The sequence below is a fragment of the Fundulus heteroclitus genome, chromosome 21 (genome assembly GCF_011125445.2).
Source record: "Fundulus heteroclitus isolate FHET01 chromosome 21, MU-UCD_Fhet_4.1, whole genome shotgun sequence".
NCBI lineage: Eukaryota > Metazoa > Chordata > Actinopteri > Cyprinodontiformes > Fundulidae > Fundulus > Fundulus heteroclitus.
Genome location: NC_046381.1, coordinates 10752135 through 10776544, shown reverse-complemented (window position 1 = coordinate 10776544; position 24410 = coordinate 10752135). Strand labels below are relative to the sequence as shown.

General features: G+C 40.1%; 1 protein-coding gene across 1 annotated transcript in view; it reads right to left on the bottom strand.

Moving 5' to 3' along the window:
• The window catches only part of ptprn2 (protein tyrosine phosphatase receptor type N2), a 212557-nt gene that overhangs the window by 163102 nt on the left and 25045 nt on the right, over positions 1 to 24410 (bottom strand). The window contains exons 2-3 of the mRNA XM_036125606.1: positions 21704 to 21754; positions 5822 to 5935 (exon numbers count right to left, since the gene is read on the bottom strand). Of these exons, the coding sequence (XP_035981499.1) occupies positions 5822 to 5935; positions 21704 to 21754 (165 nt within the window). The remainder of the gene's footprint in view (positions 1 to 5821; positions 5936 to 21703; positions 21755 to 24410) is intronic.

Below are 24410 nucleotides of genomic sequence, written 5' to 3'. Positions count from 1 at the left end.
TACATTTCCCAGATTGAAGTGGACCCAAAAAAAAAAAAAGCCAATCGCCATCGGCCGAGCTTTTGAGTGTTGGTGCCGACTCAAGGAAGCAAAGGGGCACAGAAGCCACACGGAGGTTGTCAATTTCCTTCTTGACAGGTAAGTTAAATGTTTGCTAATGCTAACGTGGCATGCTAACCAACAACCAGCTGGCAAACAGCAGCGAGCGTGACTGCACCACCTACTGACCGGGAGGAGTTGAACTTGTATTTATCGCCTAGACAATTAAAAAGAATGCATTAACCCATTAGTTCTAATTGTTTTACGTTTCATTTCACGCTGTACAGTGGCACAGTTGGTAGCGCTGTTGCTTTGCAGGAAAAAGTTTCAGGGTTTTGAATCCTGGCCTGGGGTCTTTCTGCATTGGAGTTGGCACATTCTCCCTGTGCATGTGTCGGTTCTCTCCGGGTACTCTAGCTTCCTCCCACAGTACAAAAACATGACTGTCAGCTTAACCAGTCTCTCCAAATTGCCCGTGTGTGTGTATCTCTGTGATGGACTGGCGACATGTCCTGGGTGTACCCTGCCTCTCACCCAGTGACTGAAGATAGGTACCAGCCCCCCTGCCATCCTGCACGGATAAGTGGGTTTAGACAATCAACGGATGGCTATTTCATTTCCAGCAGCCATTTCGAAGAAATTATTTTGTACTCCTTGAAAACGCTGCTTCTTAGCAGGTGAGTGCAGCTATCTTGGACTTCCACCAGATCCTCCACCAGAGAGCAGAAGGCAAGAATGGGACTCAATACAGAAATTTCTTTTGAGAAAAGTACCCACTTTGTCGGGCACATTGAACAAGGAATATTGTTTCGTGTAACTGGGCAGAGAAATAGTCTGACATAAAAGTAGGCCTAATGTGGAGTAAAAATACTTAAAATAAGGTTTGCTTGAACCATGAAACTTTCAAAATCAGTTTAAATGAATTCATTGTAAAATATGCATCATAAAATGATATGTTTAGTGTAGCTGGTCAGCGACATGTCTCTATATCTATGGACATCACCTACGTTTATATTGTAAGTGCAACAATCAAATTTACAACTTATTCATTAATCTTTTTTTAATATTGTATTTTTCTCAAACGTAGCTTTATATTCTATGGTATTGTCTTATATGCACTTAAGTTTAAAACTGGCTGAACTATGTCATATTAAGGGTACATAGCCGCAATTTTTCTAATGAGAAACTGAAAAATTCGCAGGCCAGTTTACAACCAACCAGATTTTTTTCTGTTTTGTAATTTTGTCACATTTAAATGTTTCTGTGTCTTTAAAAGCACACAAAAAAGAACAAGAGAGAATGCAAGACTCGATTTACTGATTCTCTGGACAAGAAAGTCCTGAAAGAGAATGTGTGGCCATCTGTCTACGACCTTAAAATTAAGCGCACTCAGGCTACGCAGCAGGAGAATGACCTTAAATACTCCCCAAAGAAATAAAAGGATTTTTTTTTTTGAGTGGCCAAGTCAAAGTCTGGACCTAAATCTGATTGAGAAGCTTCGGTGTGATCTTAAACAGGCAGTCTGTGTGCATAAAACCCTCGTGGCTGAATTAAAACATTTGTACAAAGAAAAATACAAATTTTCTGGGGTAATCAACCAGGGTTGGTTTGGAAAACTTTGTTAGTTTTTTACTGGATGGCAGTTATTTGATTTAAGGGACACTAGCTTTACATAGACATGACCAGATTGGCTTAAATAGTTTTTTCCCCTTAATAAATTCAAGTATAATTTTAAAACTGCTATTGTATTAATTTTGATTATATTTGTCTTATACTGAAAACAGTTTGATGATCTAAACCATTTAAGAATGATTTTAAAAAAAAGTCAAAACTGAAGAAATCTCTGAAGGGGCAAATATGGCGTTGAGGTTAAACATGTTCATTGGTCTTGGAATGGCTGAGAGTAAAGAAATATATTTTTCTTATTCCTACCTCCACAATACTGCTTCAGCCTGAAGACGCTGACAGACTGCTTGCTTGGTGATTGTCGTTAACTGAACAATGTTCGCTCAGGGTAGACGTTTAGGAAGGTGCAAGGCAAACATTTCATTTCAAAAGACTGTATATCAAATTCAATTAACCGGACCGACTGAAGTCATTCTCAGCATAAGGCTATGCAAACACAAATATTTAGTGACGCTTTAATGAGTCCTAAGCAGTGTGACAACGGCGTGCGTGGCTACAAACCGTGTGGACCGACTGTGGCTGCACACGGTGAATGCTGAAGCCGCTTTGCTTGGGGTGCTGCCTGTAAAATATAAAAGTCGTTTGCAGATGGATGAGTGTGCCTTGCATTCACAGGTATTGTGATGAAAATTTAATACCAGACAACGTGCTGCGCCGATGGGGACACATCCAGACAACCCAAGCCCCCTTTGTTCAAGGGTCAATTTCTATTGATCCGACTGACATTGGTGTTGCGCACCGAGTAGAGATTGTGTGATTTCTACCTGCTCTGATGCAAGATAAAAAGGATTGTAAATCGATTCCATTGATGTTCGTCCTGTTTTTTTTCCCCCTCTCCCCTTCATCTCTTCAATTTAGCTTACAGTACAATGGTCTCTACAAACCTGTCTAAGCTCAAAAAGGACCCCCCCCCCCCCCCCCCTCCCCCCCAAACCCACACACCTCAAAGATGACACTTCAATAGCTGTTGAGCTGATAAGAATAACATACCACCGAGCGTTAACTGCACATTGTGGACTAAACGGCAGATAACGCTCTCTGTCTCTGGATGGGAGTCTCACAGACAGCGAAGGGGGCGGGATGTTTCAAAGTGATGATGTCATGTCTGTAAAAGGTTGTCATAAATCACAAGGTCAAAGAAGCAGAATTTTTAAAAAGCATTTAAGGAATGAAAAACAAACGAGGTATTTAAAAAAAAAATGCACATCCCCTCTCATTCGTTTATTTCCAGGAATTAATTATAATGAATATGCAGGCTGGTTTGAAATAATCATCGTTTGTTTTTTTCCCCCCTGCGTTACCCACACCTGTTAATAAATTTCGACATTTGGTCACGCCTGCTTAAAAATATCAGGCTCAGAGTGGCCTGCAAACCCATTTTGGACGGTGGACCTCTGCGGTCACGGTCTTGTTAAAGGTTTCTACTGCTCCCTGGTGGGGTATAACTGTCGGTGCAGGAGCAAAAAGCAGAACAGTTTTCTGTTAACCTGCTGCTAATCATAATAAAAATATTCATCATGCCATGCTCATGTGCAACCTATTTGCAGGCAGGTGTTTTTTTTTCTTTTTTTTTTGCAGCAGCAGCAGATGTAATAACCATACTTAAGTAATTCATTAGATATTAATGAATTGCTTTGACAGCACAGACTGAACACTGTTTGTCATTAAATGAAACTTGTGCGTCAAGGCAACATATTTGTATATTATGAAGACATGAAACCTCAAGTAAATGACATTCCACCAATTTCCTCCACATTTTCCAACATTGACTGTCATAAGAATTTAGCTGGGGCTTTTGTCCCCTGGATTTTTATTGCATACTCCCTGGATGATGCAATCATTTCCACACGTGAGAAAAACAATTTGAACCGGCCATGAATATCAAAATAGGCATAATTTATATTCCAGAACACTCTGATGACCCTCTTAAAATACGTGATATGGCGAAAAAGAACGTCGCTTTCACCAAGTTAAAGAAAATCAAGAAACAATTTCCCCTCCGACTTCTCTTCTTATTCATCCATGTAGCCCCTTTTTTCATGAAGGCGTTAGAAAAAATACAGATGTATGATATATCACAGTGTTTATACCCATGCAACGTTTTCACACTTCAACATGACACAACCACAAATGTTGCGTATTCAATTTATTTATTTGGGCATCTATCTGATGCACAAACATAAAGCAGATATTATTTGTGAAGTGGAAGGAAAAGAATACATGAATTCCTAATTTTGTTTAAATAAAATCCAAAAGAAAGTGCTGCATGAATATGTATTCAGTCCCCTTTACTATTAGGTTCTGAATTAATAAAAAGGGCAACCAATTATATTCAAACGTCACCTTATTAGTAAATAAAGTCCACCCGCATGAAACTTTAGCAAAGTATAAATGTAGATTTTGCGTGAAAGCCTCAGAGGTTTCTTCAAAAACATTTGCGGAGACGTTAAAAGCAGGATTAGGCTGTGAAATAGCAATCCAACTTTTGACCTTCTCAGAAATCACTTTTATGTCCTAACTGGAAAGAGTATAGCACAACTGTATACCTACCGAGACACGGTGGTCCTCCTAATCTAACTGACACGGAGAGCATTAATCAGAGAAGAGTTCACAAGGTTCACGGTAACTCTCGAGAATCTGTAGAGATCCAAAGCTCAGGCGGGAGAATCTTTTGACACGACAACAATTAATTTTGTCGTCTGCAACTCTGGCCTTTGTGGAAGAGTGGCAAGAAGACAAAGGACAGGAAGTCCTGTCCGCGGTTTGCCAGAAAGCCAAGTAACAGACACCGCTACACAGAAATGGGAGGTGAAAAACTAACACTGCATGTCATCCTTCACACACCACACACCATCTCCATCACATGGTGGTGAGGGAACCAGGCTGTGAGGAAGCTTTTCTGAAGCATGGACGCAACTAAACGCAGGGCAGTACGTGAATAAAACCTGCGAGAGTCCGCAAAAGAGTAGAGACCAAGACAGAGGTTCACCTTCCAGCTAGACAGCAATAGTAAACATACCCAGAGCTAGAGATGCAGTTTAGCTCGATTCGTATTTATGTGCAGGAACGGCCCGGCCGGAATCCATTTGAGAATCGGGAAACTGGTGTTCACAGACACTCTCCATCCAGTCTGACTGAGCCGTAGTGGACAAATGGGCAAAACTGGTAGAGGGAAACCCCCAAAAGGGTTGCAGCTGTAATTTGCGGTATAATGTAGTTCTATAAAATGTTGTTTTAGAGCAGTGAATGACGCTGCATCCATCCTCTAGCTTTCACTTTACAAATTCTGCTCTCATTTGTGTTAGTCTCTCACATAAAACACAGATAAAACACATTGAGGTTTGTGGCTGATGGGTGACAACATACACTGCAAAAAAAGAACTGAAATAAGCTAAAATTGTCTTGAAATGAGTGCATTTGTACTTTATTTGAGCAGGTAAATAAGATAATCTGCCAACGGAATAAGATTTTTGCACTTAAACTAGGAACAACTCATCTCCATCAACTTATTTCAATTGCATTAAATCTAATTATCTTATTTTAGGGTTAAAATTACTCTTTCCATTGGCAGATAATCTTATTTACCTGCTCAAATCAAGGACAAATACACTAATTTCAAGAAAATTTTACTTATTTTGAGTTCTGTTTTTGCAGTGTATGGAAAGATTCAACGGGCGTGAACATCCTTGCAAGGCCCCTCGTGTTCATCATATAGATGCCTTTTAACTGCTCTAAGCTGTAACCCGCTTTAAAGCTCATCATCAGCCACTGAGTGGGTGGGAGAGACAGACGTGATTACCCTGCACACCTCAAAGTTACTCATCCACAAAATTAGCTCTAAACGCCCAACTAGCACGAGAGCCAACAAGACTGGCGGCTGGAGTTAAGCGATGATGGCCAAACAATGGGCTGATATGAGTCAAATGACCCGTTCTGGCTCTGTGGCAGTGCGTTGAGCCTGCCAAAGAGACAGCTTGGCTGACTTGGCTTTCCTCACGCCGAAAGGCTTTTTTTTTTTTCTCCGCGAGACCCGCACTGACAGATGACGAACGCAACAGAAAGCTCTTCAATACGAAGACAGACAGGCGGTTTGTACCTCTGTGAGCCAGGTTCTGTAGGAGGATCCTGAGGCGCTGAAGAGCGGAGGATGAAACATCGTACGTGTACAGGTCTGCCCCAGCCAACTCCTGGCACCTTCCAAACACTCCATCTACAGAGGGAGGAGACAGAGAGGGGGGGGACGGTGAAAACAGGTTCACGAGGTGTTTTGTTGCACCTCAAAGCGAGAAACCCACACGGTACACATTTTTCAGCACTCCTTTTGCAATCCCGTCGATGTCAAATAACGTCTGCTGGCTCAGATGAAAAGCTCTGCTGCAAGGCACCTGCCGTGTTTTGTACATCTTATTTTCTCTGTTTTTGGGAGGGCTAATAGTTGACATTTCTTCCTCAGACAGCTCCATGATAAGCAGACATTCATGGCAGAAGGGACTTTATCTGAGACCTTGGTAATCTCCCTATCAGCAGGCCTCCCGCTCGGGTTGCCAGGCAACCAACCCCATAGACTCCCTATCAACCCATAATTCAATGGCTGCTCTGGACCTCTGGTGGATACTGAGGCTCACGGAGGCACGCGGGGGTCAGACGGCAGTGTGTAAACGTGAGGCCTGGAATTTAAATGAACCGAGCTGCCATGTTTTCTCAGCCAAGAAGATGAATTCCTGCACCTCACTGGCCGGTACGTGCAGAATGAGAAGTTCGGCTCACAGATCATATCAGGACAAACACGTGCACGGATATTTTCTGAGGCTGTGCTCAAGCCAAAAGAAGAAGGGTACCCATCGGCAAATTTGATCAATAACCCACACATCTAATGAAATAGGTATAACTCAAATTCTCAAATTTAATAGATAAATAAATAAATACCTAGCAGGTTACCATACCATATATTGTGCATGCCTTTTAAATAACCAAACACTATATTTAAAAAAAATCATCAAAAAATATTTTAACTTGAAACTTATGAAAACTCTTCTCAGAATAAATGAAAGAAAAATAAAGCAACCCATTCATTATGAAATACCACATTTACAAAAAAAATATTGGTGATGCCGTGAATGGTGAGGCCTTCGTTCTGTATGCACTCTGTGCATACAAAATGACAATAAAGAAAGTCTAAGTCTAATGTTAATAGTTAGTTAGTGGCCCTTTTATTACACTCATAAAATCAAAAAGGTAGCGAAGCATAAATTAGGATTTCATAGTCCTGGAATTACAGAGAAAGCCTTCACCCTGCAGCAGAGGTGCAGATGCCAGTGGCAGAGAAAGAAAAAAGAGAGGAGGTCTTCATGCTACGCTCAAATCTAACCCTCATAAACCTAGCAAGCCTCATATTGTCAATATCCTGTGCTCTCAGCAACATAGCTGAGTTAAAGCTACGAACCTCTGCAAATTTTCTGGATTACTGTGAGCTGGTTATAACACGGTTTGACGAAAACATCCCAGGGTCGGCTATCGACCCGACAGGCCCAACTGCTGAGGGACACCCCAGGGATGTGTCCTCAGCCCCCTTCTCTATTTCACATTTACTCATGAGTGATCCCTCATTCACTCCGACACCATAGTCAAGTTTGCTGACGTCATCACTGTTGTATGTCTGATTTCTGATATCTAGTCTGCTGACTGAGCACTTGACGTTGTGGAGCTGGAAAAAATAACTTGGACCTCAACGTCTTAAAGACAAAAGTGGTCATTATTGATGATTCTAACATCTCCACACTCACCCTTCTCCCAATGCACTGCGAGGAGGTTGAGAGAGCTGATCACTTCAAATTCCTGAGTTTCCACATCTCTGCTGACCTCACCTGGAACAAATACATCTCACACCAGGTGGGGAAAGGCCAAAAAGGCAATTTCCTCAAGAAGATAAAGCACATTCCTTCGTCCCCAGCTGCTCACAGACCTCTACGGGTCAGTGATGGAGAGCTTCCTGGTGCATTGCTGCACTGTGCGGTTCTCCAGCTGCTCTCAGGAGAATAGGAAGAACCTGCAGCGTGTGGTGAGGTCAGCGCAACGCGTTATTGGATCACAGCCGTCCTCTCTTATGTACATTTACACCTGCAGACTCCAGAAGAAAGCCATTGCAACAGACACCACTCACCCCAGACTTTTTTTCTCCTCTTCCCTCTATAGAAAAAGATTCACGACTATAAAAAACAAATCCAGAGCGGTCAAACTAATCATTCCTGTCACTTGAAGATACCATTTGGACTGAATGTGTTAAATATCCTGATTGCTGCTAACCTTTATTTTGTACATCACATAGTGTATTATTTTTTGTAAATGTACGGGTGTGATGTTTCCACTGCCAAGCGAGAGCTGCTGAACTGCTTTTCAATCTGTCTTTTCTGTTCCAACATTTTCCCATTTATTTGCTATTATTCCTGTATGCTGGTCAGTATCATATAGCATTATATTTAGCCTTCTACATATATAATTTTGTAATGTTTATTATCAAGCAAACTGATTCCTCAGCTGTTGAATTATAAACGCTTGCATGAAAAGAGCTTCTTCACTGAAGGTGACTTTTCCAAATGGAACCGAACTTTTCCCAAGATGCCATAATTAGAAAAAATAATGTGTTTGGTATTTTTTTCACACTTTACTGTGAGAGCTAGATGACAGTCTCATGCAAAATGCTTGTGGTCATGGCTTGTTTTTCTTCCATTTGTGCTTTCATACCAAAATAATTTGGTAAATTGTGGGTTTGTTTGTTTATCTTTTTTTTTTTTTTACTGTTTCCTGTGTTTAATGTTGGATAATTTACTAAAAAATAAAGTGAAAGTGAAAGTGAAGTGAAAATAATCAAGATTTTAAATTAAACAAAACTAGTCAACTGATCCTTAGGTAGGAATCGTTTTAACCGATCTTTTTGTATGATTTGATTGAATTTGAGTTTGTGAAGTGCCTTGGCATGTCATGTGTTGTGAATTGGCGCTAAATAAATACAGTTGAATTGAGTTGAATAGAATCTACTTTGTAAAACTGTTAAACTGTCTTTATATTATCTATCTGCCTATCTGCTGCAGCTGGATCGGCCCTTACCGGCTGGATTATGCAGGAGGCTTGAGGCAGAGATAAAGTGCACACCAACCAGGAGTTTATTCACCTAAATTAAGCAGGCACACAAACAGCAAAACAAACTGTTCACCAGGTCAAAGGAGCTGTCAGCAGCAGCTCACAGCAATCTTAACAGGCAGCCTTATATAATAAGTGGACTCTTCCAGAACCTTTAACAGGTGCTCAGGCCCCCGGCAAATCTTTTAGCCTGAACACCCTGCAGAGGAAGAGACAGAGGGAAGTCATCTGCACAACAAATACTCCAACACACTTTGAAATCTTTACAATTAATTTCAAAGACTAGTTAAAGCATTATTATCCATTTACTTGTTTCCTTTGCTCACAGTACAGGACTCCATCAGTGCCAGCTGAGAAGAAGCTGTCAAAACACAGCCATGCACCGTATTAATGCAATACTTCAGTCTGTTTCCCATGGGGTAATCATCTCATTTAATGTAATATTCAAATGCTACGGGTTAGAGAAGAAGTGTGATTGCTGCAGCGGTTCAGCTTGGCACTCAGCGCTGTGTGAGGGTTAAGTGGAGGAGGGAGGGGCCAGGCGGCGGCCTGTACTTGCCGTGTATCAGATCGGTGCCGAATTCTCACAAGAACTCTCAAATATCAACGGTTTTGTGGGGAATTGCAGCCAGATGGCGTATGTTTTTTTTTTTTAAGATAAAAATGAATGAAGAAAGAAATTGAGCTGCAGCAGGAAGGAGCACTTTCCTCAGATCCAGCGCTTGAACGCCACTAGGGGTCCATCAGTGCACGTGCATGTCTCAGATGACGAACTATGCAAATCTGAGCCCTCTCCTCTGTGCGCCAATATGTGAGCCATCAGCAATATAGTCATCTGAGAGCCCGTGTAAGGTACGGCGCCATGATTAGATGGGAACTAATGATGGGCTTCAACACTTCATTCACCACCGCCTCCTATTAATTAGCCTCCAGACGTCGGGGAGTGGCGGCAGGCATCAATAAGACGGATGCTCGCCAGCACGCCAGGAACCACAAAACAAACAAGAGCTAATGTTCATTACATGCTTTGATTTTCTCTTTTCATTTCTAATTGTGTTTGTGCACTTTAGCAAGAAAACAGAGGTTTGATTGCAGGGTCAACAGGTTATTCTGGGAGATTCCAAGACATTTTGTAACCAGAAAGTATCAAAGGTTGTTTTTACACTGGGAGTGGTGGGTCTGGTGGCGCTAAATGACAGTATTTTGGTCAACAACTAATAACTTCTTTCTGCCAAACCAAGATAAACATGGCCACACAGGAGGACGCACGCATTGCTGCTGCTATCATATCTGTTTTGTCAGAATCCATGTTTTTATCTTTGACAGAAGAACGGCAAGAAGTGCCTTGACCAGCGTAACTTGTTTTGGTTTCTCATGACGCCTGGTGCTTACATTTTTATTTGATACCGTGATTGGCTAAAACCAAGCTTTGGTAGGTGGGCACTAGGTGTAGCTTCATCCAATCAGCTCAAACAGTTCTGCTGAATGTCCCTCCTCCTTTCCCCTAACAGATTTTCAGCAAAAGGAAATAAAATGTGCTCTAAAATGTCCTGGTTGATGGCTGTATTGACAGTAGACCCATCAGAAAACCCATCAGCCCAACACCAGCAGATGACATGGCACCCCAAACCATCACTGACTACTGGAGACTTTCCTCTAGACTTTATGTAACATTGATTCTGTGCCTCTCTACGCTTCCTCCAGACTCTGAGACTTTGATTTTTCCAGATGAAATGCAAACTTTACATTACTCTGAAAAGAAGAGCTCGGACCACTGAGAAACAGGTCCGACCCTTTCCAGATTAGACGTCTGTAGCCCGTGTGTCGGATTCATCTGTGTGCAGTGGCTCTTGAGTCGGTGAGTCAAGCCTCGGTCCATTCTTGTGAAGCTCCCCTAAATTCTTATATGGATTTTGCTTGACATCCCCTCAAGGCTGCAGTTATCCCTGTTGCTGGAGCACCTTTTCCTACCATGCTTTTTTCTTCCACTCAGCTATAAATATGCTTGGAAACAGCACTTTGTGAACAACACTTTTATTAGTGATGACCTTTTATGGTTTACCCTCCTTGTGACGACTGTCAATGACTTCGGATGTCTTCTGGACATCTGTCAAGTCAGCAGTCTTCCTCATGCTTGTGTAGGCCATGCTATGGCCACAACATACATTTTAATGCTTTAAAGTGCTTTAGAAACATACCTTTCAGAAGTCTGAGATTTCTATTTAAAACATCCTTTATTCATCTTACGTAAATATTTCACTCCATGTGTGATTCATGTATCTAAAATATGAGTTTCACTTTCTGAGATGAGTGACAAAAATATTTAACTTTTTCATGATAGTCTAATTTCCCCTGTAACTGGAGGGATTGGATTATCCTGGATTGTGATCTGAAACATTGAGATTATAAGCAGTCCCAGGCCTAGTTCACACATAGCAGGATATCTGGGAAAACAAGACATTTTTATGAGGTTATGCCTTTCAGCCACACATAAACGCCATTATGCATCCTTTAAAATGAACGCTCCTGAAGACACCGGCCAAAGTGGAGATTTATAAACACTCCAGTTTCAAGCCTGCGCGTGTACATGAAAAGACGGATATTAATGTTCAGCATATCATGGTCTACAATAAATATTGCTGCACTGCGTCACACATGTACGACCATTGTTTATACATTTAGCCATATAGTGGAGTTATAATCGACATTGTCTTCAGTTTTATTAACTTTATATTCTAATATGGTGTTTAAAAGAAGCTCAACTTCTTTATCTGTCCACAAGATCAAACTTCCCCGCACCATGATTCAATCCTAACAGGAAGTCGTGGTTGTTTTGAAGGATTCTGATAGGCTGACATAAATTTTATTTTTGCGTTACGCTCCTCCCTATCTGTTTTTTGAAAAATGCTCAGTGGGGTATTTCTGCGAGTTCGCCTGAATGAAAACCTTTCTAAAAAACTTCCCGTGTGTATAGTATTATTTTCAAAAACGATGTAGGGTAGATATCATTTTTTTGAAACCCTGCTACGTGTGGACTAGGCCCCAGATTGATAATGTGCAGAACAGAGAGTGATACACAATCAATCTGGTTCGCCAAGTTAACAGAAAGTAGAGAAACGTCAGATCCAGAGTCAAATGCAACCCATTAAGCCATAGAAAAATTAAAATAAAGTGTGTTCAGACAAAATGTGCATGGAGCACCCTGACCACATGGCTGGATCAGATCCTTACATAGTTTAAATTCACCATAGAAGATGTGATGAGCTCAAGCTTCTCAAGAAAACTAAAAAAAACAGACAAGTGAAGTTTAAAGTTTGCAGAAAATATTATCTCCACTAATGAGCCAGCTAATCCGAAGGCGTTTTCCCATTGAAAGTGTCATATTTCTGCTACGCTATGTGCTTAGGGTAAAATCGAAAGAATAATTACATAAATTAGGAAATCTGACAACGCTTGAGGTTTGCCAATTGCTATCTTATCTTTCCTAAAGGAGGTGCAAGTGTTTTCTAGATGCTTCCTTCTGTCTGCGACGTGTTAAATGACAGCTCTGAACAGACGAAAAAAGCTTGCGGGAGCTGGAGAATTAACACTCAAGAGAGTACAATGTTCAGCAGTTATTTTGAACGGAGGAAAACTTTCCACCCACAGATTTTTGCGCATCAAAACACCAACTGCCTTTTGTTTGCTCATTTTGCTTGCCAGAAATCTATTCTAATCATCCCCGATGACATAACTCACTCAACGAATCCTTAATTTCTCTTGTCACAGCTAGAAAAACATTCATTAGGCGCTAACTCTAAATCCTTCAGTAGGTTCATTGCTAATGGCAAATGCCACATGTCCATTTTCAGGGACATTCCCGCTAGCAAAGAGACATGCAGGGATTTGGAGCAATAAATATAGAGACTCACGGTGCTTTGCAACAAAGAAATCCTTGTTTGGCAAACGTTAACACGTGATTGAATTATCGAGGTAGTGCCAAACACAAAGATTTGTTCTGTCACTTTTCTGCTCGCATTCCCGACACCAGAGGGATCAGAACAAGGCTCACTGCAGTTGACAGCTAGGAGAAAAAAACAATCCCCCCCCCCCCCCCTTCCCCTTCTCCACCCTATATTTGACAGCGAAAAGCAACATTTTAATTTCAGGCCTGGAGGAGCGCAGCATGTGTTGCATCCATGGAGGGTTGTCAGAAGCTGAAAATATAACTTATAGAGAGGCCTGTCGAATCAAATAGCGGGGAGCTCCTTCTAAAATATGCCGAAATTTTTGTGAGAAATCTTTAGTATGTGGATGACTAATAATAACCGGCCTTGGTAATAAAACTCCACATTACATAATGAAAACTATGCAATACTGGGGAAAATATTTTGCGCTCCTACATTTTCTTTCTCCTATTTTTGTCACATTTGTTTCTGATAATGAAACAAAACTTGAGCTATAAACTAAGTAAATGCAAATTGCGTTTTTCAAATTATGATTTTAATGTTAAGGGAAAAAGAGAAAGAGAAATTTTGGCCTGCTCAATTGTATTAAAGGGGACATAACGTGCAATATCTACTTTTTTAGCCCTTATATACATTTTGTTGCGTACTTAGAGCCTCTAGGAATGCTTAAAAGTTGAATGTAGTCTCCCCAGGCACTGCACAGATATCTTTATATTCTATTTGGGTCATATTTTTCAAGCCATTCAGTTTTCTTTATTCTCTATTATGTTTTTTGAACAACTACATCACAGTATTTGTTACAGAGCTGCTAAACATGGTCATGGACCTCTGGCTAACCAATTTCACATCGTTAGTTTTTGCCGCAATTTTGTATTTTTTTGTAGTCCGAGCTGAAGGATGTCAAAGCTACAAATGGATAATTAAAATTGTTCTGTTGTTGGATGCAGCAACCCAGACAATTCATTACACAATCCTCCAGAATACTACAAAAATGGCCGAACAGGGAGGAGTGGAGCCCTCTGTGACCTGAAGGGGGGCGGGGTGTAAATTGCCTCCTTTAGATATTAAAGAGACAGCACCAAAATAAGTTGTAGTTCCACTTAATATAAACCACAGCTGGATGATTTAAATGTGGAAAAACATGATATGTCACCTTTAATTCAGCCACATTGGAGGTTTTTCAAGCACGGACTGCCTGTTTAAGCTTTCTCAGTCACATTCATGTCTAAAGTCTGACCAGGCAACACCAATAAACCTTTGCCTAGTCTCTTTTTTTATTGTTATATCATGAACCGTGACCTGTTCTGGGTTCTTTTGTGACCTCCAGGATGAGTCCTCAATGTGCTCTTGGAGTAATTTGGGGGATTGACCTCTCATGGGAAGGTACGCCACTTTTTACTTTTTTCTCCATGTGTAGGTGATAGCTCTAATGTGGTTTGTTATGGGGCCAAAGGCCGAGAAATTGGTCTATAATCATTGAAAGACTCATAGATGTGAGTGGCTTTGTTTCTCATCTGCTATTGAATTCTTTCTAATTCGGACAGGAAATACGACTTTTTGAGATCTTTTAGCCTAATTCATGTTGTCATAGAGGTCCAACTTATGAGATGTCTTGATTCTACGGCTCGGGCAGACATCAGGCCAGAGTGTGGCTTGTAAAGTTAAACAAATACAAATTTGGTTGATCAGAATTAACTATGAATTCTATTAAAATGGGAGACAATTGCTTTTTCACTCAGGATAGGTTAGTTTGGATAGCATTTTCCCCATCATAAAATAAAATCATTTGAAAACTGCTTCTTGTACTTGCTCAGATTATCTTTGTCTGACATCAAAATTTGATGACCTGAAAAATGCAAAAAATAAAGAAGCTTTTTTACACTACTGTAAGTGGGTGATTTATATAATTTGCCTTTTTACGATAGGATGAGCAATAAAGAAAGCTTTGATCAGAGAAACCCATAGTACATAAACGTTATTGTACATTAGCGGCATTCTCGGTCTGAATACACAGCTAGTTGACAGGAATATAGAATATTTCCTGCTAAAAAAAAAAATCTGCTTTGAATGAAGCATCTCGTCTCGCTGTGACAGACAGTGACACGGTTCTGCCGCTAAAGCTATTTAAGCTGTGAAAGCTAATGCTGGAATATAACAGGAGCCGGTACTAAAGCTGACAGTCAGCAAAGCGTCTGTAAAGCGTCTCGTGGGGCGAGAGGAGAGACGAACGGACCCGGGAGACAAATTAAGACGTAGTGGAACAGGTGTATTAGCTGCGCAGCTCTTGTCATGAAAATGAATGGGCTCAAATCAATGCGCCGAGACTGGACCAGATGCGGTCGTCTAATGAAGAAAAGGTGCAGGAACAAAAGCTAAAGTGATCAGCGTATGATTAATGAAGTGTTTACCGGCTATTTTGGCCTTTTATCTATGGCAGTTGTGGCTTTGAAATGATAATTACATTCATGCACATTTAAATAGAGAAATAAATAAAGACTCTCCATGCACATGAAAAAGCATCCTGCCTACTGGATTTAGTGTTGCAGCATAAATAAGCGTAATTACTAGGTTGCTACAGTTCGTCTCTCGATCTGTAAATTTAACACGTCGTGCTTCGGTTTTCAGGTCGTGCAGACGTGTCTGATGTTTGCGTGTTTTATGTTTACGCTGCAGGTGAACTGGTTGCCGATCAATAGCAGCATCACCTAAATCACTTAAGTTTAAAATACAGTGCAGGCATTTCGGACAACATTGGCCCGGGAGGAGGCAGGATAACCGCGGATCGATACAACTCTGTTGGTTTAAGTGTTTAATAGGAGCCAACCGATGCCCCGAGGGAAACATCCAGCACTTATCCACTGCACTTTGGTTTGAGCCAATCCAGCTCGTAAGGCAAAAACTCTGGAGAACCGCAAATTAAAATGACTTTCCAGGTAATCACTTATCCTTTCAGGAGAACGGCTAGACCAGCATTATTCCTAAGATTTTAAAGAGCACGAGTTGACAGCAAGAGATTGAATGATGGATGGTAAGGATTTATTTAATCAAAGATAGTAAGTTGGATAAATACTAACTCTTTCTAAAAATTATATTACTACATTAGCCCTGACAGGAGCCATTATGCTTATCAGGGTTATATCTCACATGTCAGAGTTTAAGGGGGCATATCATGCTTTTCATTTACTCCTTTTCACATTTAAATAATTCAGTCGTGGTCTATATAAAGTGGAACTACAATGCTTTGGTCTGAATTCATCATCATTGTTGCTCCACAGCCCCTCATTTGCCCCTGTTCTCAGGTGTGTCTGAGAGCAACTCGTTTTGGTGCTGTCTCTTTAAATCTAAAGGAGGCACTTCACAATTTGCCCCCTTTGCAGGTCGCAGAGCGTTCCCCTCCACCCCTATTTTGTAGTATGCTGGGGAACGGTGTAATGAAACGCGTTGGTTAATACACCCAACAACCAAACATTTTCACTTATCCACTCGTAGCTTCGGCATCCTTCAGCGACACTACAACATCGCGGCGAAAACAATCAAGACAAACCAGAAGTCAGTGACCTTGTTTAGCGGCTCAGCAGCAAATACTGTGACATAATTGTTTAAAAAAAAATTAATGGGGAATAAAGAATACTAAACCGCTTGAAAATTATGACCTAAACAGATATAAAGATCATGATATTAAAGTGAGAGCACTATAATTACACGAGTAGCTATAAAAATATCCCTAGTTTGAACAGGCATTAACTCAACCTCGACTGAGATGACTGAGTACTTTCAGCTACATGTAAAATAAAGACTACCGTACTTATTATCTCTCTATAGAAGATAGCTTAAAATACTATAACAATCAGTTATTCCATTGAAAGGTTTTAATACTGAGCCAAATATGTCATTTAATTGAGCTGGGATTATAAGCCTTATGGTGTTTGTTGTTGATGTCGTTTTATCTTTTTTGGTTTAGACGGCATTGCCAAGGTAAGCTACTATACACTATTTTGTGTAAGTCTGGAAAATAAAATCTATAAAAAACTAGCTTGCCATATTTGAGCCTCTTCGTGCGACCTATTCCTTCCCCCTAACCGCCCTGCATGGCAACAGCTCGGGTGATGAAGAAAGCGTTTGACCCAGCCCAGAATAAACCAGGTTACTGCATCAGGGACCTGGGAGAGAGTGAAAGTGGCAGACCTAGTTACTCCCACTCATCATCTGTCTGTGCTGTGGCTGCCGCTCACTGAGAGTCCAGTGGAGAGTGAAAGGGGCCAGACGCACTGTAGGCACAACTCCCTGGTATCTGCTTATTTACACACCGTGCAGAAAATGCATACAGGGTTTATGTCTTCTTCTACACCGTCCTAACTTACAGCTTATCGTCGACATTCCAGTTAAATTGGATAGAGACAGTGGTGTGAACACAGATCATCCGCATGAATTATAAGCGTATATGCACCGACACCAAGTAAGCACGTTCTTCCTGCCTGTAGATATTTTGTTATTAAGCTGTCAGCAGTTTCCCTATATTAGTCAAAAAAAAAAAAAGAAGCAGGATCTTTAATTAAAGTGGCTTCTCCCCGGCCTTGCCTCTTTTCCCTGTTCTCTTGAAACTGGGTTAATATGGAAATAAGTGAGCGAGGGCTGCAAATTTGCTTCTCTAATATGGCGCACAACCTACTGTCACACACAGTTACGTGTTCATCCTCACATTCTGAGTGATACATTTTTTTTGCTTTTGTTTTGCTTGTTTTTGAACTGTGGTTCAGTTTTGTTTTGGTCTTTTTTTGTGTGTGTGTGTGGGGGGGGGGGGGATTAATAACATGAAGAGTAACATATTTGTTTCATGTCAAGAGGACTTACAGCAACTACAAATATAGTTCAAATATTTTTCCTGATGGATAACTCTAAACTTTAGTTTAACATTTCTAGTTAGTTAACTCAAATCACTTTTACAGCACACAAAATGTAAATTGCTCCTTTATTAAAAAACAATTTCTTTGTAATTATTTGAATTTACTTATAAGCTGCCAAAACTGATCAGCTAAAAACAAAAAAACAAAAACAGCCAACGATATCTAATGTTTTTGGGTTGATCACCTTTTCAGCAACAAGAACAAGATCTTTGCTTTATTTAGCCTTGCTAATTATGGGCACACCTAAGTCTGCTTTTAGTAAATGTTGCTGGATGTTTGTGGTTCTATTTTCTATTAATATAAATTAAAAGCAAAAATGGGGCTAATAAAAGATTAATACATTGTGTTGCACTTTACATTTTCCATTTCAAGAGGATTTGAAACTGTGAAATGCCTTTCATCATTTAACAATAAGCCCTAACATTTTTCTAAATGTATATCTACATAGGCTGCCTGAGCTGGCAAAACCAAATGTATTCGATTTTTGAATTGTGATTGATTTTATTTTAATATCAGAAAAAGGTAATCTTGATAAATAAAGAATCAGTTTTCCAGTAATTCCAGAAAAGATTTTCAATCAAGCCTGGCCCTAAGTGAAAATATAATTTCTCCCCTTGTTAAATTATAACTGTGATTAAGTAAATTAATAGCTCGATTTCACAGCCACGCCCATTCCTGATTACCGCCTAACATGTAAGATCAAGAAATCACAATATCAGTACACCTCTAGCAGCATGAAGGAGGCTAAATATCCTAAAATAGCAGCATATCAGGTCCTGAATACATTAATTAGGTTTTACTAAGAATTCAGCCATATTAAAATGTAGTTCATGTTGGCACAGACAGTGTTTCCATCTAGAACACGGTTTGCTATGAGCTGCTTTGCACATAAAAAGTATTTTAAACAAAGAATAAAAATAATTTAACATTCTTAATTTGGACATGGTAACCATTTAGCATTGACATAAGTGAATAACAAAAAACACAGAAGTAAGAAAATAAATGGAAATTATATCAGAATCCAACAGATCGTACAAATGACCAGTTTTTAATGTTATCTTATTTAAAAAGAAAAAGATAAATGAACATAAAACTTCATAAGCTTCAGCGCTGAAAAATGCCCTCATGAGATGCAGAACAAGGGTTGAATTCAATATATTTTTAGCTCTTGTTTATTTCGACAATATTTTGAAATTAATTTAAACCAGGTGAAGCTTATGAGTCTCTTGGTGGAGAATTAAAACAATTAAATATTTGTAGCTTTAATCTTTGTGAAGTGAACTTGTAATAACGTCTTATGAACAGTGAACTTGCACACCATAGATTGCTATACCACTGGAATTATTTGCAAAAAAAAGGAGTAATTGCATTTTAGATCAAGCTTTCTTACTCACAGATATTTAAAGTTTTATGAGTTGTGGCTGATTCATAAAACTTAACAAGTCTCAAGAAAGCTGCTCAAAATTTTAATCTATCCATTTTTGATTTCTGACATTCTTTCATTCTCGTCTGTTCTTCGGTTATCATGTTAGAGAGAAATTACATGAAATAAAAAAAAGAATAATTTTAAAGGTAGATTGTTATAAACCAAAAGTCTCACTTCTATTATAAGGTAATAAACTCGTCCTATCTTTGTCAGCACCAGCCGTGTCTCCTGGTTCCAACATTCAGTCACATCATGTTCTCCAGCAGGCCTATTGTCTGTCAAGAACAAGTTGTGCCTCGGCTTGCTTCGTCTTGTTGTAAGAAACACTTCACAGGAAAAAAAAAGAAAGAAAGGGAACTAACCGCACAACCTCAGCGAATAGGCATTTAGTTAAAAGGTCTGCAAGGAAAGCATAAATAAATAAAGATGAAGATGATTTTTTTTGTTTATGAAACCCTTCCGGTATGGAGTAATACATTTCCAGTGTTCTTGACTCTGCCATGAAGAAAATCTTCAATATCCACCTCCTATCAGTTCCCTGCAAAATTACAGTCTGTGCCGTGTGATTAAGCCGGGAGACCCGACATTTCTCCCTTCGTCCATTCATTCATCAGGCGGCGCGTTGTCACGGCAACCGCAGAGACCGACACGTCCATCTTCCAGGGCGAAATGGTTTGTGTATGATGTTTCTGATTGTCTGCAGTTTGCTGGAAAGACCTCATCGTGTCAAGAGAAAACAGTCACAATATCGACTAATAGCTCTAGACTGAGATGGAACCAAAATCTGTTAGGAGAAACCCCTTCAGTTACAGTTTAATGTGTTTAAACTCTATCTGCTGGGTTTGCAGGGACCATTCGGCCTGTATTTCTGAAGGGTGGAATCAATGGCGGCACCACAGAGCTAAGACTTATTATTTGCAGGAAATAATGGTGCTAGTATTTCCTGATCCCTGGCAATGATCAGAAATCAGAATTCAGAACCACTTTAATAATCCCAGAGGGAAATTATTAAATATTGTGAAATGCATGTTAATAAATGCTTATCATACGTATACAGAGCATATTAACTAACTGCTTTTAATGTTTCGACAATCACCAAACAAAAAACTCAAGCTAATCTGAAACAAACCACAAATAATCTTTTCTGGACCCTCACCTTTCGTCCTGTTTATAATGACTAATATTTCAGTTGTTAATAATGTATACATAAAACAGTTTTATTTTGAATAAAAAAAAGTATGATTTTTAATAAGTTTAGTTTATATATAAACCTCCGCCTCACATCTTGCTAAGTGAATAAAGGGATTAGCTGTAGCTTCCAATAAGCCTTTTCTGGGTGGGCATTCAGGTTTAATAGCTAACTTAAGCCTCTTCCAGCTGTGTCTGTGTGCATACACACACACACCTGGCTCCCCTCTCCGGTTGGTGCTGTTGCTCGGATAATGAACGAGTCTATGGCAAGCCAAAATTGCCACAAATCAATATTTTTTCCATGAATCTGGTAAAAAAAATCACATAAAAAACATTGTTTTATACGCACGAGGCAGGCCGACAGACCTGAACTCCTCTGCTTGCATGTGTGGTTGCGCAGTCAAGGTGCCTTGTTAGCGCAAAAAAGCTTTTTTTTCTTCTTTTGATTATTTGTCAGGTTATGGTGGAGCTGGTAGGTATAAAAAAGTGGTCCATTTTGTTCGCACTTTCCAGTCCCTTGTAGCTGGTCCCTGGCCATCAGCCTGAGGAACACGCAGTTTGCATTCCGACCAATCAAATTACACGATAAAGGAAACAGGTAACACAGATCCAGGACCAGAGAGTACATAAAGAAGGCATAAATGTCGCTCTTTGATCTGACTCTGGACCAGATTAACTAGGAATCACAAAATATGACTCAATAATAATTAACACTGCTACGGTGGGGAGGGAGGGATAAGGGGGGGGCAGTGCTGTAAGACCCCCCCCCCCCCCCCCCCCCCTCCACTATAACAGCAATGGCCGATACTGCTTCAGAAATTTGGTACTGAATTCTCTCAAAAAAAATGTATAGATTTTTTTCAAACCTGATTATATTTAAACAAGGGAAACAAATTCTTTACTTGGACACTAAAGAGTTTGCCAATGACCCCACTGTTGGAAATTCATAGACTGTATAAAGCTTTGAGCTTTCATCCTAAAACAATCTGCAGATGTTTTAGTTAAAAAAAAAACAAAAAAAACATTGACATCACAACAAAATGAGATTACTCTGATGTGAAGCAGATTGTAAATTTTGCACCCTTCATCCCTATACTGTACACTCACACTGCACAAAAACAGGGGCACAGCATAGACGACACACAGATACAAACATACGCATCTCATACAAATCAAAATAATAGATTTTCCACAAATAACCGTCCTATACCCCCCCACCATATCCAACAAGATAATAAACAGCATGCGAGCAGCTTCGGAAAGTGGAATAAAGACTTAACTCCATTAATATGAACAGCAAGAAACTTATAATAGTGATACTTTTCCACACCTTTCACAACTGACACGGAGAAAGGGTGCACGGTTTCACTTACCGTTGACGCAGAACTCGTACGTTGCACAGAGCTCATCTTCAAACAGACAACCTGAAGGCCGAGGAAACAGAGAAGGAAACCAATTAAAACACAGTTTAACCGTTTCAATTTGTTTGTTTGTTCAGAAAAAGTCATAAACTTGGTCAAATGCTACAATGTCTAGATAAGCCGATGCTCTAAAAGAGTACAGCTTAGTGGACTCGGACCGAGAGGCTCGCCGCTAATGGTTCAGGCATCAGTCATCAATTAGAGCGACTTGTCCTATCCTGACTCTGACACTAATACCCGAGCTCCATTGGCAACGTTTCCATATACGAATGTTGTGTGAATATTAATTACCTTTAACGCTCAGATGGAGAAGCGATGTTCCAGACTAATAAAAGAACAGATGGCAGCGGCATTATGAGAAGCTCTTCCCTGCATTCATATCGCACTAAAAAAAAAAAAAAAAAGAGGTGCTCTATTGTTCTGCATGCTGATCAGCACAGTTGATCCCGTGCGTTTTTATGTTTTTAAAGACATTAAATGACCTCCTGAGTGTGGGTAAACATTTCAGTGTTTAGCTGGCATACGACTTAAAGTAAGTTCAGAAGTATCCTTTTTTCATTATGTTACGTTACAACCATAGATTCAATGGATTGATGTATAATCCCTCACAATTGTTGTTTCACATTGGTTCTCTTAAATAAAACCCACAGCAACTATTGTTTTTCTACATTACCTGGTTATCCCATCACCTTGTATGCACCATTGCCACCACATAATGGTGGCAGAGGTTAATCCGCCAGCAGGATAATAAACCTTACACATAGATCTTGTATATAAATAATATGCATGTGTTAGGGGTGCGTTTCAACTATGACACCTGAAAAGCCTTTTTCGTGAACTTTACTGGATGTTTTTTGTTGTTTGGCTTTTTAAATTGTATTTTCTTATGTTTTTTTTGTTTTTCCTGAGTATTTCTACCATGGAACAAGGATACTAGGTCAGCATGCTGTGAACAGTTACTCCTCATACTGCAGCAGAGTTTCATCATCAGGAAAAGACTTGCTTATCACTTAATTAAACCCAGTGACTTTCAGCATTAAAGGGGACATATCATGCTTTTCAGCTCTTCCTTTTCACATGTGAATCATTCAGATGGGGTCTGTATAAAGTGGAACTGCAATGCTTTGGTCTGAAGTCATCATCATTGTTGCTCCACAGCTCCTCTTTTACCCCTTCTCTGAGGTGCATCTGAGAGCAACTCATTTCAGTGCTGTCTCTTTGAATGCAAAGGATGCACTTCACCCCAAGCCACCCTCCAGATTGCAGAGCCGTTCCACTCAAACAAGTTGGGCCGTTTTTGTGGTATGCTTGGGGACGGTACGACGAATTGGGTTATTACATCCAACAACCAAACATTTCCTGAACACTTATCCACTTGTAGCTTCGACATCCTTGAGCTTGTGCTACAAAATCACAGCAAAAAAAAAAAAAAATGGTGGATTGGTGAAAAGCCAGAAGTCCATGTTTTTGTTTTTGCAGCTCCGCAGCAAATACTGACCTAATTGTTAAAAAAACATAATACAGAATAGAGAAAACTGAATAGACTGAAAACATTACCCAAACAGAATACAAGCCTAGATACGTATATCATCTTTTCTGCACTCCTACAGACTCCAGGTACAGAACAAAAGATTGCTCGGGTTAGGATTAAAATTCACTGCTCCAGCTATATACAGTAAAGCAGAATTTGAATCAATCTGGAGAATGACTTGTTATTCACTTATATTTGATAACTAAAGCCTGAGAGAGCTGTCCCAAAGGAGCATCCACCACACACATGCAGCAGCATCTAATTTCTTAAGAGCCTAAAATATGACTTGGATCCATAACAGCTGTAAAGAGACACTGATTTAATATAGAATAAAGTAATGGGCGTCTTCCACTTGCTACCAAGAAAAGTATTGCATGCTTTGTGCTAGAATATATTGAATTTTACCACCAAGTTACCCCCTTTTTTAGAGTACAGGAGGGTAAAAACAGCCCCAGAAAGCTACCCTGATTCTTCTAAATGTTTTTTGGCAGCGGAAATAGCCCAGTCAAAGTCTAGAACTAAAGGTCAGAGAGAATCCAACTCCAAATAAGTTTCTGCCTCTCCAACGAACAGAGAAATGCTCAGACACACATCAGAGTTAAGGGGCTTTGCAGTTTGTCAACAAAGAGAAGAAATGCAAACAATTGGGCCAAGCCTTGTCTCCCTTTCTGCTCGTCTTTTATCTTTGTTATTTCCCCTCCTGTGCTCATCAGACTGAGTGACACAACTGGATGCACCCCTTTTGGTCCGATGGCCTCGACGGACAGCAATGAGCAGCTCATGACCGTGAGCGAAGAACAGGCTGAGGAGGAGGAGATGTCTCTGTCAGACTTCTTTAATAATGAGAAGAGACCGGTGCATCAGGCCTGTTAATCGATTGGCACAGAAAGGATGGATAATGAGGACAGGTGTGGACAAGGGAGAAAGTTTCCAAAGTTTTTCAGGTTTCCCACTTGCAGATCCGGCATCCGCATCATTAATCGGTTCCGTTTTGTTCTTACGGGGTACATATGTGTGGGAACATAATTATGCATATGCTGAAAAGCTATTTTACTTGGGAGCGGAGGGTGCTGTTCATGAAACTGCGCCTTTCAGAGGTAATGGCCTTGATATGTCAGCAAAATGGCT